This window comes from Zootoca vivipara, chromosome 2 (genome assembly GCF_963506605.1).
Source record: "Zootoca vivipara chromosome 2, rZooViv1.1, whole genome shotgun sequence".
Classification (NCBI taxonomy): domain Eukaryota; kingdom Metazoa; phylum Chordata; class Lepidosauria; order Squamata; family Lacertidae; genus Zootoca; species Zootoca vivipara.
In genome coordinates, this window is record NC_083277.1 from 97,998,571 (window position 1) to 98,019,761 (window position 21,191).

The 21,191-nt window shown below is 44.3% G+C and overlaps 1 protein-coding gene across 9 annotated transcripts in view; it reads right to left on the reverse strand.

Moving 5' to 3' along the window:
- Window positions 1–21,191, reverse strand: part of BAHCC1 (BAH domain and coiled-coil containing 1) — a 158,782-nt gene that overhangs the window by 71,346 nt on the left and 66,245 nt on the right. For all 9 annotated transcript variants that reach the window (XM_060271943.1, XM_060271945.1, XM_060271948.1 and 6 more), the window contains one exon: window positions 20,359–20,768. In XM_060271943.1, coding sequence (XP_060127926.1) covers window positions 20,359–20,524 — 166 coding nt within the window. In that variant the 5' untranslated portion in view covers window positions 20,525–20,768. The remainder of the gene's footprint in view (window positions 1–20,358; window positions 20,769–21,191) is intronic.

Sequence of the window (21,191 nt, forward strand, 5' to 3'; positions counted from 1 at the left end):
AAGCTCCCTTATACTGAGTCAGACGGGTAGTCCATCTAGCTCAGTGTTGTCTACATCAGTTTTCCCCAAACTTGGGTCTCCAGCTTTTTTTTTTTTGGACTACAATTCCCATCATCCCTGACCACTGGTCTTGCTAGCTAGGGATGGTGGGAGCTGTAGTCCAAAACCAGTGGAAGATCCAAGTTTGGGAGACTCTGGTCTACACTGACCGGCAATGGTTCTCCAGGATTTAAGGCAAGAGTCTCTCCCAAACCTACCTGGAGATGCTGGGGATTGAACCTGGGACTTTATGTTTGCAAGGCAGGTGCTCTTACCAGGAGCTATGGCCCTTCCCTAAAGTAGGAACAAAGGTTGTTTCTTTAGCGATGGTTTAACACAGGGGTGGCAAACCAGTGGCTGATAGAACAGTATCTGGAGGACCTCAGGTTCATCATCTCTGGTTTAACGGAACCTGCAAACCGGACTTTCGTGTGCTTATGAACACGTTCCAAACTGCTTGTTTAGACAAAAAATTTTTTTAAAAAAAAATCAGTGTGCTCCAGCTATTAATTTCACTGCAAACTGAAACTGTGCAACTTGGATGGCAGCTAGTCATTGCCTTGCCCTCCCATGCAAATCACAAAAGGCAGATCAAGAAAGAGATACGGCATTATGAAAGCTTACTTTTAAGTTACTTTCATAACTTCTGTCCACATATCTTAATAAATGCAAGTTTTTCTCCTCTTGCTCTTCTCAATTCAGTTGTTGTTGCTGTTTTTTCTCGGGTGCTTGCATGTTTCTGTTTCCTGTCAGGGCTCCCTTTGTAAATATTTGGCAAATAGGAAATAAATGCAGAATTCTCCCTGTATTATAATTTAAGATTAATCCATATTGTTATGGGCCTAAATAAATGTTGTAATATTGAAATGCAGTTCAAATTAGCTTGACAGAGTGCCAGAAGCACAATTAAAATGTTATCCAATGGGTAATCACAACCTAGTCTCTACGTTGTAAGTGCCACTTGCAATCTGTCGCCTTTTGACAGAGAGAGAGAGAGGGTGGGGGGAAATGAGTGAAAGAGAGAGAGAGAGAGAGAGAGAGAGATAATGCAGAATAGATGTCCTGATCAATGCAAATGGTTGAGAGCCCCAAATAGATCCTGAACTTCTTTGGCTACAAAACTATAAAGCATTCTTTATACTCCTGTCTGCTGGTAGTGGGTGGGAAATACTGAAAGCAGGATATCCAGGATTTGGATACCAACAAGCTACCCACTAAAGATAAGAGTTGGACAGCCGGGTTTGTTTGTTTTTTAAAGACCACGGAAGGTGGTTTGAAAGAGGCATCAAAGCCCATCTTGTATATACAGTCTCATCGCACTATCACTTCATGTACATTTTTGTATTGTTATAAAAACCTGTTTTGCATGAGATGACTGTGATAAAAATGAAATACACATATATACTCAATAAATAAAATGAAACACTCTTTAAAACTATCTTCTGTCTCCAGCCTAAGACAGCCTACTTGATCGGAATAAAACGGAGTACAGTGGGACCTTGGTTCTCGAACAGCTTAGTTGTCGAACAAATCGGCTCGCGAACGCTGCAAAACCTGGAAGTGAGTGTTCTAGTTTGCAAACGCTTTTCGGAAGCCGAATATCCGACGTGGCGTCTGCTTGAGTACAGGAAGCTCCTGCAACCAATCAGAAGCCGTGTCTTGGTTTTCAAATGGTTTTGGGAGTAGAACGGACTCCCAGAATGGATTAAGTTTGAGACCCAAGGTACCACTGTATCATCTAACTTAGTCTGCAATCCTAGCCCTGCTTACCTGGAAGTAAGACCCTAGGAATTCAATTGGACTTACTTCTGAGTAGATGTGGCTAGGAGTACACTGTTGTTTCTGATTCATAAGGGCCATGAGAACATGCAACAGGAGAAAAGAATCAATTACCAAGAGTGGGTTTCTTCTTGTATATAGAATATCAAATCTTTTGTTCCTGCTGATAAAAATATCTGATCATGGTCAAGTTGCCTATTGCATGCTATTTTGCCATCAAGTGTTTTAAAATGGCATTTAAAATGCCAATTTTCCATTTTCAGTCCTCCGAGTGACCAACAAGAAGTGGGCAGAAATGCCAAACTATGTGGAGAACTTCTCATCTCTTCCTGTAGTCCAGCAGGAAGGCGAAACATATTCTGGGACAGAGGTGGGCAGAAGGCAGATTAAGGATCTCTGAAAGGTTTACAACTGGTTTTCGGAGGAAAGCCAGTGGCACAGATCAGCAGTACCTCTATTGCTGCATTGCTACTATTAGCTGTGATGCAATTAGGAAGAAGCATTAACTGAAAAGCATCTTTCTCCTGCCCACTCTAAATGAGGTTGCTGAAACGGAATACTCAGGGGGAAACAAGGTGTTGAACTTTTGCGTGCAAGAACTTCTGAGCTCAGTTCTAGACTGGATCACAAATACTTAAAATCTTAGAATCATAGAACTGTAGACTTGGAAGGGACCCTGGGGGTCACCTGATTCCAACCCCTGCAATGCAGGAATCTCAACTAGATCCTCCATGACAGATGGTCATCCAACCTCTGCTTTAAAACTTCCAAGGAAGGAGAGTTCACCACCTTCCGAGGGAGTCCGTTCCACTGTCGAACAACTCTTACCGTCAGGAAGTTCTTCCAGATTTTAAGTCAGAATCTCCTGTCTTGTAACTTGGACTTAGCATGTGTTCAGAGGCGCCCTATTCACAGAGACGCTATTTTGCACCTAACTTTGGTGGTGGTGGTTGTTTACTAGAACTGAGATCCACCAAAGTAGACCCAGCAAGCTTGAAATCTGCCCTCCCCTGCCCTAGGACATTAGCTAGAAACATTTTCAGCTGTATTCAATCCAACAGGCATGGATTAAGAAATGCAAACTTATGGTATAACTTATCTTGCTTATTTATTACATTTATGAAAGTTCCTTCCATCGTGAAACGAAGGTACGCACATGCGCTTCCCAGGTAAGGAAGCCAGACCCAGACCTGCTTAGCTTCAACCAAGACCCATGTCACCTCAATGGAACCCACATCCATTTACAGCTAACAGAACTGTTGACATCTGTACAGTAAAGGGTGATTCCTCAATCTTTAGTGGCACAGACAGGCACATCAAGTACTTGGCCGCCATATCTCATGCAGGGATAATCACCATACTTTGAATATTCTGAGGTGGGTAGAGCAATCAGTTCATACATCCATAATGTACACTTCCTAGAAGTGCCTTTGCTTTTCTAGCAAAAATTAAACTGCTTACCTAGTCCTGCAGGAACGGAAGCAGAAGAAACCCTAGCACTGTCACCAACTGAGACAATATCGCCCCCTGAACCCACTTCCATTAAAAAAAAAGACTGTTCTCCTGATATATACAGTTCCGTTGCAACATTTATGTGGCATCCTTACAGAAACACAGAGATAAATTCATGCCTATAGAGCACTGGCTTTTAAGAGTTGGTGCAATCATGAGATGTTGCAACAACAAAAAAAACCCACAAGATGTAAAAGCCTTTCCCCGCTTGCCTGCCCAGAGTTTGTGTTGATTAAGATTACGGTGCGGAGTTTTCAGAGGGATTTCTTTCAGACCTTGGATCATTCTCTTCACTCACACACACACACACACACACACACACACACACACACACACACAGCAACGTTTAAGTTTCAAAGGTAGATTCCAAAAACTGAGTGCAAGACCCCAGGAACAGCCTTACAGGTGCCCTTCAGTGGTCAAGAGCTGGGTCTTTTCCCCACCCTCTTCCCCCGCCCCTAACCCCTTGCTAAGGATAACATTAGCCTTGTATGATGCAGCATACTGTAAGCAATGAAGGCAGATACGCAGCAAATCCTCCTCAGCTCTGCCTCGCAGTGAAATCTTCATATCGAACGAAATTAGAACGCAGAACTGCTGCATCCATGTGGTTTCTTGTTCCCCCCCTCTTCACACTGGGTGGTGGAATTCACACTCTGGGAAAAACTAAGTGTAAAATCGCTGTTACTGTGATGCTGGCAAGTTTCACACCTCCTTAGCAGCTGCGTGAACAAGCAGGTAAAGGCACAAGATCCAAGGCCATTTTGTCCCTGTATTCCCCCCTTATTCTCTTGGTGAGCCTCCCCAGCCATCAAGAGAATTCCAAGGAGGAATGCAGGTGCAGCAGAGGGTCATTGCTGTGTGTGGAAGTCCTTAGCTCCTCCCTTTAAGCTGCCACTTAACCCCTGAAAACCACAAATTCATCTCCCTCCCCCCCCCCAACCAATTTTGGAACCTAGATGGAGGAGTAACAAATTCATCCTCTCCCCACCAACCGCATCTAGGCTCCAAAACTGGAGGCAGTCTAGGCCAGCGTTTCTCAACCGGTGTTCCGCGGCACACTACTGTGCCGCGAGACGCTGGCTAGTGTGCCACGACGAGAAGGGCGATTTGCATTGTCACGTCGCTGACCCGCCGGAAAGGAAGCCGGCCGGGTCATGACGCGAGGCGAGCGCCCGCGTCGTGACCTGGCTGGCTTCCTTTCCGGCGGGTTAGTGGTGGGCATTGGCGGCCGCCAGGCACGTGACAATGCAAATTGCCCTTCTCGTCGCCGCACGTCGCGGCAAAATTTAGAGTCGGCATCCAGCCGGAGGCCAGAGAGGGCGCCGCCGCCGCCTGGGGAGGAGGCAGGCGGGGAAGGCTGCGCAGGGCTTCCCTTCGCCGGGCCAGAGCGGCAGCGGCTGCCTGGGGCGGTTGGGAGGGAGGCGGCGGCAGCTGCGCGCCCGTGTCTGCCCGCCTGGGGTCTGTGCATGCCGTCTAACGTGTCCCCGCTCGCTCCGCAGGCTCTGCGCCTGGTGGGTCTGCCTGGCTACCGCGCAGTTCTTCAGTGGCATGCTTTACGTCTCCCCTCCAAACTAAACTAAATATAGGGCGGCACAGAGTTGGTGTGCCGCGGGATTTTTTTTCATAGAACAAGTGTGCCGTGGCCCAAAAAAGGTTGAGAAACACTGGTCTAGGCTCCAAAAGGGAGCAGAACGGGGCAGGGTGTTTCCAGGCTTTTTCCATGGGTGCTCCGATTATATGCAATGCCACGTTAAGTGTGCGGTGCCTTGGAACTTAACCTCCATGCAAATCAATCGCTGCCTATGCAGTTAAGCACTTATGGGTCTCCATCGGTTGTTGTTTTTTGGACTACAATTCCCATAATCCCTGACCCTTTGTCCTGCTAGCTAGGGAGGATGGGAGTTGTAGTCCAACAACAGCTGGAGACCCAAGCTTGGTCTCATCTTCCAATATGGTGCAGTGATTTCTACTAATAGGCCAATGTTATAAGCCCCTGAAAGTAGTTTATTTTATCCTTTGTCCCCCTACCAAACTGGGTGACCTTACTCCCATAGTTCACTACCTGGGAAACATGGGGGTAGCCAATGTGGGGCCTTCTAGAAGTTGTTGGACTACAGTTCCCATTAGCCTCAACCAGCAAGGCCAATGATCAGGGATGATGGGAGTTGTAGTCCAGCAAGATCTTGAGGACATTCCTTTGGTGTTGTCACAGGACATCCTGGGTTTAACTTTATTTTTAAAAAAATCAGGGCAAAGGAAACATCCAGGACAGGCAATACATTCTCTGGAGCCCTGAGTTTAGGCACTTCAAATAGCTAAAAATTTAACTTCGCAGGAGTTTCTTTGAAAATCTACTTAAGAGGGTGGTTGGCTTTTTTTTACTGAAGCCTCACAGGAGGGGGAAAGAGGGGAGAGAGAAATTACCAAAACAGGCTGCATGCAATAAAGTAAAATTTATAGGTGCGTGCCTCCCAACCACTAGTAAGATAAATATTGGTTTTATTTTGTGAATCCCACTTCAGCCTTAAGAGGAGGGCTTCTTCATTGCTCTGCTATGTGATTGCACGCAGGTAGATGAATGAAATAGCGAAATGTACGAGGAGAAAGTGTAACTAAATTTGGAACTGTTAGGTTTAATTGGGAAAGGATATAGACATAAGTGTTCTGAGAAGAGAGCACTACTTACATAGAAAAGGGAGTGGATGAAAAGCAAACCAAGGGAAGAATCTGGTGTCTCACTGTTACAACTGCTCCATCAGGAAAAGCATTTCTGCTTGTCCTGAGCTGGTTCTGGGGGTTCTCTCAACAACCCCCCACCAGCCAATTTTTGGGGGGCAGGGGGGCCCTGTTGCAATGACAGAAATACTTGCATCAAGAACGAGTCCTTAGATGCAACCTAATCCTGCTGCAGTGAGTTCCATCAGTTAACAATGTTACAGGTTAATAAATCGTTCCATGTGACCACTCTCAGAATGTAACACTTGAAGCAATAGTGAAAGAGAACGCGTAATCTTCAAGCACATAGGACAAAGTAGAAGGTTTAGAGGTGGCACAGGATTGCCATTTAAAAAAGCTATTTGCTTTTGCAACTGCGGTTTGGGTAGAATACTACACCAGGTGCTCTCTCTGGTCCAGCAGTATACATTAATAAATTTACATCTGAGCTAACTTGCCTGCTTGTTTAAAGAAGCAGGGTTGCCAGATAACAAAAGAAGGCAGGACTCCTGAACTCTACAGAAGAGGCATGCCAGTTACATCCATAGAAAACACCTCTTCCACACTGCTCTTAAAATGTTCAGGCAGCCTATTAGGAAAGATGCACAGTTACAGCCAGGAAGAGTTGAGCATCCCCAGAGCATGATTTAAAGGGAACAGATTGGGGTTACAAAACCAGCCACACCAACAAGGGTCCACAACCCCACTTGAACACCTGCACCTGTTCCAGATTCAACGTCTGCCCCCCCCTCCATGCTTAATTTTCCTTACTCGTGTCTTAAAGATGACATGGGGGGGGGAATGGAAGGGGAGGGGGGTGAACCTGCTTGCTCCTAACACACGCACATCCTGGTAATGTCCAAAAGGTCTGAATAAATGTATCCTGTTGACTGTGCACAGATGGTTTGGCAGGATACATATGCTCAAAATTGTGCATATTCTTCAGACACTGCCAAGGCAAGTGTTGAGCGATTGTCTTCCCCCGTTCCAGAAACGTGTCTTTATTTTATTCCTGTTTTTGCACTTATATTCCGCCTTTCCTCCAAGGACTTCAAAAGTAACTTGCATTGTTGTTGTTCACCCTTCCCCCCCCCTCCTGCTTTATTTGCTACAATACAAGGTTTTGTGGGAAGGGGGGTGTTAACAGTAAAAAATATCCAACTTCCTTACCAAATTCCTGAGATGTGAACTGCCCTGAGATCTTTGGATGAAGGGTGGCATATAATTTTTAATAATAGTAACAGTAATAATGTGATAGCAGGTCTAGAACAGGTAATACCACTCTCTCTCTCCAAAACGATGTTATAAACATAGGAAATTGCTTGGATAGGGCTCTAGACACTACATCTTTCATGTAGTTAAAGGATTTTCACTCTGCTTTTCAGCCCCCAAATTTACAAATTTCAGGCCTGAGATTGCCAAGTCATAACACAAAAGGAAAAGAAATTTGGAAGGAGGAGGAAAGAACCAAACATGCAGGCACATTTTCCTAGTTACAGATTTCAAATAATGACAAAGCTGGAATTGTAAGATTTCAGGAAGGAGGAGGCAAAGAAGAAGAAGAAGAAAAGGTGCTGAACTTTTAGGAGAACAGATGGGAGAGGCCCCCAGGGGATCCATTTCTTTCCTTTTCTGTTGTACAGGCAGAGGATCTAGAATGGAAGACATTGCAACTTGTGATGTTTTGGTGGTTAGCAGTTGACTTGAGCCACCCGGTACACCAGCTGGGATATACATATTTTAAACAAAGACAGTAACTGCCCCTGAGAGGGCTACAAGTGTCAAGCAATTGAAGTGTGCTGCGTGCAAATGTTGCAGGATGGGGTGTGGCGGGGTGAAAGAAAACAATGCTGTTTCTGGACAAAAAGAAAAGACAAGATCAAGTTAGGGTTCAGGGCACACTTGCAGTTCCACAAGGAGACTTCCCTGTCTCATCTTGCTTCGTTTTATTTTACATGGGGGGGGGTGTACACACACACACACACACACACACACACACACACACACACATTAGTTAATCCATTAGAGAAGCCTTACAATAGTTCCTAGCCATTTAAAATGCATGCCAATGTAAGTCATTTTTGGCACACTGATATGCTGAAGTTGAAACTCTTCCTTTTTGTCCCCTAAGGAGACACCACCAGCAATTTACAGGTGTGCATTAAAAGTGCTCCTGACCCCTTTAAAAGAGGAATGTCCATATAGAAGGTACTCTTACCTTCAGCCTGATCCTATGCAGGTTTACTGTGAAGGAAGGAAACATCCCTAAATGCAACGAAAACCTTTATTTTGATATATTGCACCTGCCTTTTCTATACTGAAGCAGCTTGAAGAATACAGTTTCAAGCATTGTATATTGAAACACGGGCTCCAGTCCAGGTATCAAAGCACTGTGCTGACAGGGACCCCAACACCCCATATTTAGTTTGGGGACATTCCAGGTGCCGTACCTGATTTCATTCAGGTCCATCCTAAACTATTATGCAGCAGATTAAGACAAGGCTTGCCTGTTTCTCTTTTCTGCCCAAGTTCTTAAAGCACCCTCTGCATTGACTCGCAGCATCCCAGAGAGTCACAAACTAGTGTGAAGCCAACACCCAAGAAGGTATCATTTGCTGGGGGGGAGGGGGGGAGGCTTCAGGTGCACAGGAAAATATTTCATTAGGCCCAAGATGTTTCAGATTAAATCCCATGTTTGGGAGGGGAGCCTTGACCATCGGTCTTCAACCCGATCTGTAAACCCCTGTTGCGTCGCTACGAAGACCACTCCTAAACTGCCCGTGGTTTGCCCGTGAATCTCTCGTTCTTCTCCTTAGGGCGGAAAGCAGGCAGCTGACCCCCTTCAGACATCCACCCAGCACAGGCCCCGGGCCATGTCTTGGAAGCAGCCTTTCTCCCAACTCTGCACAGAGGAAGGGATTGAATGCCAAGGATGAATTCACCCCTTTCTGAGAGACAGCTGAGTCAGCCCTCCTCGCAGAGATGAGCTGTCACAAATATCTTTCTGAAAAGTACATTTTAAAGATGCTGTAATACCAGGGTGTTTTAATATTTAATTAGGCTATCGCCACATGGCACGTGGTTCGCTCGTGCCCCCCCGCCCCCAAACACACAGACCAAAACACACAGCAGCAGCAGACCAAACCCTGGCACAACCCTCTCTCCAAGTCCTTGCAGCTCGGTGGATATTCCCAGCAATTTTGCAGAACAGATGTTTCCCGGCCAGTGTCACTGTCTGTCCCACGCCCTTCTGAATTGGGGGAGTCCCGGAGTAGCCCAGGAGGAGGAGGAGCGAAGCCCCTACCCCCATCTCTCTGCGTCCAAGCACACTCTTGGGGATGTGGTTTGTCAGGATGAAGGGATCATTTTCGAAGAAAGCTTTTGTTACACTGCAAGCCCCCATGATAAACGACTTCTGGGAAATATTCCTCTGCTCCCTAGTCTAAACCCCATTTGCATGGCAAGAGCCTGCAACTTCTCTGCGCCTGAACACCATGGGGGGGGGAGAAACCCCCCAGCCTCCAAATCCCAAGATTTCCTTAATATTCACAATCTCTCTCTCTCTCTCTCCCTCTCTGGTTTTCCTTTTAATGATACTTGACATCTGCTTAAAAAAGAAAAAACTACAAGCTATCCCAGTGGACTCGGGGCCCGCTGCGGTGTGAGATATTTAGGAACTACAGCTGGGCAAACCTGGGTCATAAGAACTGCCCTGCTGGTTTGGGGATAAGGATCTAGTTAGCCCCACATCCAACATGGGACCAAACCTGCTCTCTCGTTTGCCCTTAGCATCTGTCGCCAATGTAGACTGCCCCTAAATGTGGCAGTTCTGTTTAGCTCTTGTGGGCAATGGCCACAAATACTACTTAAGATTTTATCTCCTTCCCCGCTGCTGCAGTGCTAACACACAGCCATTTGTTACATCCTGCCTACACGGCAGTTGATTCTTTCCATCCTATGCGCAGAACTCAGGACCGAGCCATTAAGTCGCAAACTTTTCCAGGCTCATGGCAGGACCTCTGCTTATTTCCTCCTCCCCAGTGCAAAACCCCCACACCTGTGCCCCCCCCCAAAAAATGATGGGAGTGTGCACAGCTGCAGTGACTGATGGATTGGACCCAGGAGGAAACTGAATGGATGCCCCACCCTCAGCCATCCTCACAAAGATTTCGGTGAACCCCACCTGTGCCACTAAGATGCCTTCTGAAAGTTGGGAGGATAAAACAGGCTATGCAAATGTTTTATTATTAACAATTGCTTTCCATAAAAACCCTGTCCTAATCATGTGTTGTGTGCTCTGCTTCTCTCTCTCTCTCTATCTTTCACCCACGGACACAAACATACAGCTTAGATCACAAGCAACTGCTTGAATTTACACCTCTGAGTTTCACCATGATGACTCACAATTTTACAAGGAGGCTTCAATACATCAAAGAGAGACTCGCCCGCGGCTGCTAAACCAAAGGCCCGCTTTGCAGCCCCAAGAACACATCCTGGGCTACAAAATTTTGGGACGAATGATAGTACAGTAAGTGGTACCTCTACTTACAAATAACTCTACTTACGAATGTTTCTACTTACGAATGGAGCTCCGTCCGCCATCTTGGATGTGGTTTAGATAGGATTTTTTCTACTTAATTTTTAGATAGGGTTGCTTCGACTTGCGAATTTTTTCTCCCAATGCATTCCTATGGGATTCGACTTGCAATTTTTTTCGACTTACAAATGTGTGTTCGGAACGCATTAAATTCGTAAGTAGAGGTACCCGCTGTACATCCAAAAACCCTTTCATACCCACAAGTGAAAAACATGCCCTACAGTTATTCCGGCCCCTTAGCCCATCCAATCTCTCACAGATGCAAGGAGGCAAAATAGCATCCAGAAAACAAAACGCTAACCAACAGATGAAACTACTCAAACCATAATTCTCTAAGATTTTTGGTTTCTCAGGATTCTGCTTTCTTTCTGCCTGACACATGTGTCTCTATCTGCATCCTCTGTAAGCTTCAGAAGGAGTGCCACTAATAAGGAGTAGACAAGTTAATCTCAAAATCTGTTTTAACTTTGACATACACTTTTTATTTTTCCTTCTCCAGGAAAAAAAAAGAATACACAATTCATTTTCTAGTGAGTCTGCAGAGGCATATTTTTGTGTGTTTGAGGGGGGGAGGGGTGCGTTGCAGAGAGATAGGAGCAAGAGAAGGACTAGTATGTGCATTTGTGGGGGGGGGGGAGCACCTGCCAGGATGATAAATAGCTAAATGAAACTTGGGGAAATCTTCCAGCTTTGCTCCATAAAAGATGATGGGTTATCATCTCACGCTGCAACTGGCTGGATGGAAGGTGGGGGTGCGTGCGTGTTCTCGACCCATGCTTCGCTAATCACCAAGATGAAATCTTTAAAAAGTATTTTATAGAAGGTTTCAAGATAGCTTGCCGCTTGATCCATTCACTCCCACCCAGGGCTGCTTTTATTTATTTGCCGTGCTCAATGGATCTGCGTTGGAGACACAGCTACATATTAGTGTGTGAGAGAGAGATCAAGGGATCCCACCAGCAACCTTGGGTGACTTGGACTCTCTCTGCTGCTTTTCAAGGTCTTAGAAAATCAAAAGCAACAACTCTCTCTCTCTCTCTCACTCTCTTAAATAGTACACAACCCCACCTGTTTAGGCCCCATCAATTTCCCAGTAATGCCTCCCCCCTCCCTTTTAAAACAGCTTCTGATCCCAGTTTGGAATTTAATCCATTGAGACAGCTGTAGGGAAGGAAGGAGAGACAATTGCAACTTTGGCACTGAATGCAACCATCTGATAGGCAAAAGAAATAAACAATTTGCCAGGAAGACTTAGCCCAAAGAGAGCTGACACTATCTCCTTCTCATCCAGCCATTTGCTTACACTCAAGAGATTGCCTGCACATAACTCCCACTGTTCCTTATGCAAACCCCCTTCCCAGCAAAGCAATTTGCTGCACCGTCCAAAAGTATTATTTAGCGTAGAATGCTGAACGTGGGGGGGGGGGGGAACCCACTGCTGCATATATACGGAACAGGCTGTATTCTATATGGTAGCTTCTCATTCATTCATCTGCATGGTCTGAAGGACATCCAAATTGTACGAATAAATGGGTGTGCCATTTACATGCGAGGGCTGTGTTAACATGGAAGACCCACGGTGAGTTTTGGTAGTCACGAGCTTCAGCTAACCAAGGTTTTAGAAAATGGAAATTTCTACTGTATTGCACTATTAAGATATCCAAGGGGGAGAAAACCAATTCAGGCCCCTTGTACAATAATAAGTTTGCAGGACACATCAGTCCCAAATGCCTATCGTGGCATCTCTTATTTTATGTATTCATCCAGAACATTGAAATGACATTCTAGCATAAACCTAAAGGGGCAGGTACCACTGGTTAAAAGTACCGGGGGGAACCCAGAGGAAATTTTATTAATTTGCCCCTGTCTAAAATTCACCACCCTCAAGGATTTTCCCTTTATGATATCCTTATAGCTACAAGGCAATTGTGGGCCTGCTGTAATAGCCCTTCTGGTCACTTGAGAGAATTTTAATTGCTCAAAGGCTTTACTACCATTATATGTTATTAATTACAACACTCTAATTAGACTTTTCAGCTATTTCAACAGTTTTAGGAGAATGATCAAGACTTGGCCCTGTAGGTTTAGAAGTATAAAAGTACCTTTTTTTGCTATTTTTGCAGATTTCGGATTTTAAAAAAACACACCCACCAGGAAACATGATCTATTGGTAATAAAGTTCTCAGGAGTACTATATGCAAGAAGCATAATATTCAGGGCATGTTTAAGGTTATAGCACACACATTTGGAACAAGCCTTCAGTTTCAGATATAGTCTGAAAACTCTGCAACTATAACATGCAAAAGAAAGCTTTTGTGAGGTTTTGATATTTATCTATATCTTATCCACTATATCTCCACTATTTTTCTGAGTAGATTCTCAGATATTCAGCCCAGTGTCTCGACATTCAAGCATATATATATTTTGAATCCCCTGAACGTATTCTGCGGCAAAGTGGTCAGAGCACACCAACATTAATGGATATTTTCTTAGAAATCACACAGATCAATAAACCACAAATTATTACGGCTATACTTTACAAGGCTCACCCCCCCTTTTTTGGTAAATTAGGGAAATAAGAATCCTCTGAACCATTTAGAGTTGCCTACTTACTTCTTCAGTTATGTTATGTTTTCAAGATAGTTAGAACAATGGCCACTCTAAAAGAACACAACTGTGTTTTGTGAATCTCTGATTATGGTCACCTCTCCTTTTTGATTATAGAGAGATTCAATCATTGGTGAGAAATGGATTAAGTACTTGCATTCATATTCATATTTCAATGATATACAAATATAGGAACAGAAAGGATACAGAGAGAGAGAGAGAGAGAGAGAGAGAGAGAGAGAGAGAGAAATTAAGAATTACATTTCAGGAATCCACAAACTATACTTCTAACACCAATGATGCTTCGTGTATTTATGTGGCCGTCCCATCCCATAGATTTTTAGATCGTCACTGAACTATGAAGCAGTGAACAAGGCCAAAAGCAAAATGGATTTTCTCCATGTGGTTTGGAGCTTTCTGTTCAAAATAGGAAACGTTTTAAGTTTGACTTGCAGGAGAGGGGGGGGAGGAAGATGGCACTCCAAATAAGACTGACAAGAAGAGCCTTACAAGTTTTTCGCTTTGGTCTGCAAGACTCAGTTTGCACAATCCTAACCTACAAACATAGATAGGCAGGCCAGTGGATTAAATCCTGAAGTTGAAATACAGCTGGCTTACAACTGGCAAAAGGAACTGACCTAAGAAGGCAGGTAGATTTCTGCACCCTCTCATGTTAGTTTCACTGATCCACACAGGCACACCAACCAGCCTATGAATGATCACAAAAGCCTTTTCTGATGTTCGCCCATAAGTCAAAGCTAACTGATGGTTTTATTTTATTATTTATTGGGAATGATTGGTGTTAATTAGTTTGGTCTAATTAATTATTACATGCCATATTTTAAATGCCAGCTCTCCCTACGCATTTACACATATACCACACTCCCCACCCTGCAGTTTTACATACCACAGGCAAAACAGTCAAAAGGACGAGAAGGTAAAAAAAAAAACTGAGATGATAAGAAAGCAGTTTTCATAGCTAACAGGGTCTGTCTGTCTGTCTGTCTCCTACACACACACACCCCCCAAAAAAGCAACCCTGGTTGAAGTGGATTGGTACATTCATTATTCTAATATGTTCCCGTTTTAAAGGCACTCAGCTAGAACAGTCTGTCCTTAAGGAGGAGGAAGAGAGGGGAGCCAGAAATATTGGGATTTTTTGGCTCCGAAGACCTCTGGTTTAATGGGTAAAGGGCTCTTTTGTAAGTGGGTAGCGCATGGAGAATTGAAGGGTAGGGAGAGGAGCTGTGCTCTCACATTATTTATGCGTGCAGTCTACGCTAATGGCATATGCAAGTTGACAGCATACATCCTATCAACTTGCTGAAGTGTATCTTGATTGTTCAAACACACTCTTAAAGGTGCCCGATCATTTATCAAATTAAAATAACTGTGCTGTGTTTCAAAGGGCTCTGAATATCTAAATTGCGTTCTCGCGTCCCTAATACCCCCTGCATCTATGCAACCCCCCCCCCAACCCTGAAGTCTCCTCCCACCTTTCCAAGCTACTCAAGATGCAATGGGGTAGGGGGGAAGCTGTAGGGAGGAATAAAAGAGGGAGCTTGCCGGGTGCAGGGCTGGGTGGGAGGGAGGGAGGGAGGAGGAAGCAAGGCAGCACCCCCCCCCCTCCACCCGCTTTGTGTGCTCGCCCAGAAATATGCCATTTCATGATTCTGTCTTTTTCCGTTCTCTGCTATGTCAAAAACTCCAATACAAATCTAGTAATCCAGCAGGAAATGATGGACTCCAGAAGCCTGACCAATTAAATTTAGACTCATGAAAAGCTTGGTGGCTAGTAAATTATAATTTTTATTAGCTTGAACAATGTTCCTGTAAGAGAAAGTAAGTCTCTCCCATGAATGGCTCTTGTATAATTTATTTAACTTCATGAGCCTTGCCAAAGCCCTGAATATTTTTAGATCTTTCTGTTCTAGGGTTTGGCATTTTTCTTTCTCATATATATATATATATTTCTGAAGGGATATTTTTAGGCTTCTGCCTGTTATTTAAAACAACCTTCTTTGCATTTGGACTCCCCATATGCTGAACAGCCTCTTCTGCTCCGAGGCTAAGGCCCATTTCGAAGCAGCGGTGTAAATTTTGTACTGGGAAACTTGTCCTGCACGTGGAAATATTGCCTTGCCTCTAAATTAGCATCATAGTCACACACACACGCACACACACACACAGAGAGAGAGAGAGAGAGACTAGTTGCTCCTGTAAGGGGGGGGAAAAATCTACCTCTTATATGAATAATTAGACATGATGGCAAAGCAATTCCCAGTGGGATAATGTACATTTCAAATTTGAACTTTAATTTTTGTGCGCTCTCTCCCTCTCTCGTGTAAAACCATAACCACCTTGTGTAACCATGTGCGCCTTGCAGTTCCCGTGCAAAAGATCAGCGCTGGCAGTTCCTCGCTGTTATCTCTGCCTTGCCTTTGATGTCTCATGCTACTTGTCATTTATAAGTAAAGTTGGTTAGAGTCTTTAGAACATGCCTTTGAACAGTAACTCCTTTAGCACCTATTTAATGCTAGGAACTGTGTTGCAGAAACATCCACTGGTGTTAGATAGTTAATGAGGTATTTACTAAAATGTATTTTCTTTAAAAGAGGGGTAGGTGGGGGGGGAAAGCATACTAGATGAGGAAACTGTAGGGTGGGGTGAATCCTGCAACGGAGTCTCCCTCCCCAGGAATTTATTGTCTTTCTTCCTATCACTGGATTTAACGGTACCTACATCTACAAAAAACAACAACAACCCAACCCTATTACTCCCAAGAAAATTTCCAGCCTAGGACCGCTGCGAGAGTTTTCATTCATAAGAAATGTCTGTTTTGAGATCCTTTGCTATGCTCATTGGAAGCATAAGCCCATTCCTGGCAGCTATCGTGCCCTCTTTTCCCTGTCAATTACTTACAATTGGTTCTTTTTAATCTCGTGTACCTGCACAAGCTATTTCAAGGCAAGTATTTCCAGCCAACCTTTGAGGGAGAATTGAATGGCGTGCAACTACCTTCCCAAGATATGGGGGATAAGGATAGCATTTGGGTCTCCCTTTCTTCCACCAGCCCTTCATGGTAGGACTCTCGTTTGCATACCAAATAAGAGTCAACTGCAATGTGAAAATCCAAACAGCTCCAGGCAGGAGTAATGATGAATAATGCTGCTAATATCCTTTTCTTTCCTTCCTTCCTTTTTTAAAAAAAATAATAATAATTTTTTTTTCACAGCTTTGACTTTGGACCATCTGCATTAGAGACACGCGCGCAAACACACAAATCTAATGCTGTGCGAAAAATAATGAGACAAAACATTTTAATTGCACCTTTTGTGACAAGGTTACTATAACAGCGCTTTACCATAAAATTTCTACAGCAGGATTATAAAACTATCAGCACTCTGCTTTAAGAAAAACAATTTGCTAAACGCTAAAAGCTAGCTTCAGAAAAAACTCCAAGGTCTCGTTGGCCAGGTTGTTGTTGTTGTTTCAGAGAGAGAGAGAGAGAGAGAGAGAGAGAGAGAGAGAAGAGAGAAGAGAGAGAGAGAGAGAGAGAGACACTGTTGGGGGAAAGGAATAGGGAGGGTATGCCATATCTCCATGGGGAAAGAATTCCAGGGAGGAGGGAGTGTTGGAATATATGCTTGATCGGTGAATGCATGCCTTGTGGAATTTCGTCCGAATGGACATAAAAATTAAGCGCACTCTTGCAAGAGCACTTTGCGTTCCAGCCTTTTCCCAGTGGGTTTGCTTTGCATCCGGCCTTTTGGAATTCTGTGTTCAGTTTTTGTTTCTGCTTTAGTTGCCCAAAGAGTTGTGGGTGCCCGAAACACAGCTTACAAACGGCCTCTCCCAACCTATTTCTTTTGAAGAAATAAGGCCCTAAGTATACTATATATAAGCGGGAGTGTCTCTTCCCTACCTCTGCGAAATGATACAAGGAGATAAAAGTGTGTGGCTTGTTCCAAATGTAAAAGGAAAAAGAAACGTTTGGCAGACTTTGCCGTCCTTTATAGACTTAATAATAGCAACAACAAACAACAAATAGCAACAACAACAATAATGAAAAGCACCTGGCCAAGATTCAGCACAGCCGAGCCTGTATATTCACATATTGTGACCTCTGGTTTTGGAGAGGCCTTTCCCTGTATTATAATTGTGCATCAGTGTCAAGATTCCATCAATAATTTATTCTATGGGAATTGACAGTTTGCTTCTTGAACGTAAAAAAAAAGAAAAGGGAAAAGGGGGGGGAATGCACCTAACAAAAACATTAAAAGCACACATTCAAAAGGAGAAGAGGCTGTAGGAAAAGAATTCCTTCCCCATATTTCTAATTATGAGCTTAATCAAAATTCTCATTTTTTAGAAAAACCCACAATAGAATAGAAAAATAAAAGAGATCAACAGAAGGGTTTCATATGGCTTGGAAGCAGGACAAGGGGTATTGAATCCAGACTATGGAAGAAAAGCACAATGATTGACACCAATCATACTCCTCATCCAATTTGCCTGGGTTTGCATTTTAAAATTCTTTCCTGGTGTTCTTTGAACCTAACAGGTTAAAAAGAAGAAGACGACTTCACTCCAATGAGCATCTTCTATTTTATTTAAAGAAAAGGGATAAAATCTAAAGCCTAGAGAAAACCCTGCAAATCTACGATTCCATTATTTCAAATAAAGCACAAGTAACTTGTGTTGCACATAACATTCGCTAGGACTTTTTAAATCTGATTGTGCTAAAAGCCATTAAAAACTCTGAATTTGGGTATGTATTTTTAAACGAATAAATAAATAAATAAACAAACAAACGTTGAGTTGCACTCCCAGTAGATAATTTTACCTCATGCCATCTTTTTTAATCCATGTACTAATTGTAATCCCATTAAAGCAGATATAATTTTATTAGCATTCACAGTTCATCAAGCTAGCAACAATGGCTGTGACTGCTGAGTTTAGAGAAAAATAAAAACTGCAACATCTTTTCCTTTTTTTGCTCTGATGTTTAAAGTAACTTGTAAACAAAACTTAATTGGCTGTGTGTGGTTTTGTAAATCTAAGATGAAATCCCTACTACCATAAATATATAGCCAATATGCAACATACACAAAATGAAGGTGCTCACTACATATTCAGAGCCTGCCACAGCATTTGAAAATCAACTTATATGACAAAAACTTTGAGGACAGAAATACATTTATCGACTTTGGGTTAAATATAGTGTCTGGTTAGGTTACACTGAAAACTAATTCAAACATTCACAGTGAAAATAAAATGTTTCTAACGCCAAACCATCTATTCCTGATAAGAGCATTGCCATTTCCAAAAATAAATCCAGAACAGCTAAATCAAACCCTTCACAAACCAAAAGCCTACAATACCCAGAAACAAAAGGCAAAATATACAAAGTCATATTCCCTTACTCAGCATTTTCTTATTCCTTCCTCGGGGAAAATTCCAATCCAGGGAATTTTTGCATTCAAGCCTCGTGAGTTTAAATCCCTTCTCCTCATCGTATACAAGGATGTTAATGAAGACTTCCAAGACGGTATAGTTCTTACCTCCAACGAGATTCTGAATTTTGGAGTGGGGTTACTAGAAATCTTGAGTTGTTTAGCATACAGTGGACGTTTAAATTTTGTGCGTCCTGACATCCCGCAAAAAAGCTACCTAGCCCGATAGATTCTGTTTGGTAACCTTCCCCCTCTCCCAAACAACTAATTGATGCCACAGACAATCTCCTGGCACATATACCCCCCCCCCACTTCTGATTTTTCTTGCCAAACTTTGTGTCTTTAGCAGGATACCACAAGCACTTGTTAAAGCTAACACATGCACTGCAAACCCATTCTCACCCTGACACTTCAGGGCTTTATATAGAAACAGGATTTTCTAGTCTTACACCACCCGCTCTATTAATGCTAACCCTGTACATACAGCTACCCCTAACCTGAAAGAGCATAGCCGGCTCCTGGGTGCTCACCCTTCCTTGGCAAATAACAGCCTTTTTGTTCAGGCAATAGAATTTCTTAAGGATGTTAATGCAGAAAAAGGGTTTCTCCCCCCCCCTCCCACCCTCTTCTCTTCTGTGGGATTTATTTCCCTTCAGTTCCAGCTACTAAGGGGGTAGGAGTAGGGGGTTGGGGGTGGAAAGGCCCTTATTTTAACCACTTCTCCCCAATGACTAAATTTTTTTTTTAAAAAAAGGAAAACTCCACCGTAAGGAATATGTGGGTTGCCGGGGGGGGGGGGAGCGAGGATGGGACGCATTTCGCTTGTTATCAGCCTAGTACATCCAGATTTGAGAGAAAATATACAGCTTCCTCCTCTTCCACATCCACTAAACCGAGCTGCATGTGCAGCCCCATCATTATGAATTATTAGCCAAGGGCAAAAGGGCCATCTCCCCCTCACTTTTGAGAACCCCCATTCTACCATATAAAAGATGTTGCAAAAAAAAAAAGAGGAAAAGTAAGGAATGGAAAACCCATGCCTCCTTTTTTCCCCTCCTCCCACCCTCCAAATCCTCTTGAATTATGATGATTTCCCCTCTCTAACATGCCTGCCTCGGCTTCTGCATGCGATGGAATCTCTGCCCGGCCCTCCATGCAATCAAAGGCCAGCTGAGGGCTTTTGTTTGTCCCCCCACACACACCCTTTCCTTGAGGTTTTTTTTTAATTAAAAATTTAAAAAAGTATTAATGCTTAATAAAACAAAAACAAGAAACAAAATATGTTAGCAGAAAGGGCATTTGCAAAGAGCAGCCAGTCTACAATGGTGAATCTATTAATTGCAACATATCTCTCCCCTCAACTCTATTTTTTTGGGGGGGGGCAGCTCCTCAGTGAGCTGTTGAGATCATTTTGCACGGATGCAACCGGATCGATCAGCCTCAAGATCAAGACGCATTTTTTAAATATATATATATATAGAAGGTAAATATATAATCTTTGCACAATTGCCCGCTCATCCTTTGGCGATGGCGACCCTTTTGCAGCCAGGTAGGAAAGTGACCGGGCCCTTCCCCCTCTCCCTTCCTCCCTCCTTCCCAGGCCCGATCCTCCTCTGCTCCCCTCTCCTCACCCTGGTGGCCCCCACTGACCTGTGTGCGTAGCCATGGAGATGGGCGAAGGGAAGTATTTTCCGGGCTGGAAGTGCCCCGCGTGCTGCACCGAGTTGTGCCCGGAGGAAGCGAGGCGGCTGGAGCCGTTGCGGTGGCCCCTCTCGGCCAGGAGGTGAGGCGGCGGCGCGAACTCGCGGCCATCCATCCCGGGGCCGCGCTGCTGCCGCCGCCGCCGAAACCCCAGCAGGGAAGGGAGGCCAGCAGAGCGAGCGAGCGAGCGAGCGGGACCGACGGGCAGGCGGGCAGACAGGCGGGTCCCCCTCCGCGGAGGGAAACGGGCAGCGCACCAGGCGCCGGGGACCAAGGGCTCTCTGCTCTCACTACGAGGCTGGCGGCAGCCCTCCGCGGCTCCTCCGCTTCTCTTGGCACCGGGGATCCAGCCTCATTCTCTGCAGAAAACAGAAGGGGAGGGACAGAGCGGAGAAAAGCGTGAGAAAGCAGCCGGGAACTGGAAGAGGTGAGCGGGGAAGGGGACGATCCGGGGGCGCACGGAACCCAAGGCTTCCCCGCCATAGCAGCAAAAGGCTACTAGTGATTTTTAGTATTATTGTTATTAAAAAATTATTATTATTTTAAAATAATAATGGGAGGCTTCCCAACACAATTAAGCAAGCCGTCCTTATAGATTACCGAAGCAGAGAACAGCAAGCCCTTTCTAAAATTTGTTTTGGAGAGGCAAGACCCCCGTCGATTCGGCGCTGCTGGTTTGGCCCCTTTGCGCGTTGCGCGGCTCCCCCGACAGAGAAACGAAGAGGAAGGCGTTGAAAAAATAGAAAAGAAACTCCCCCCCCCCGCAAAAAAAAGAAAAAGCC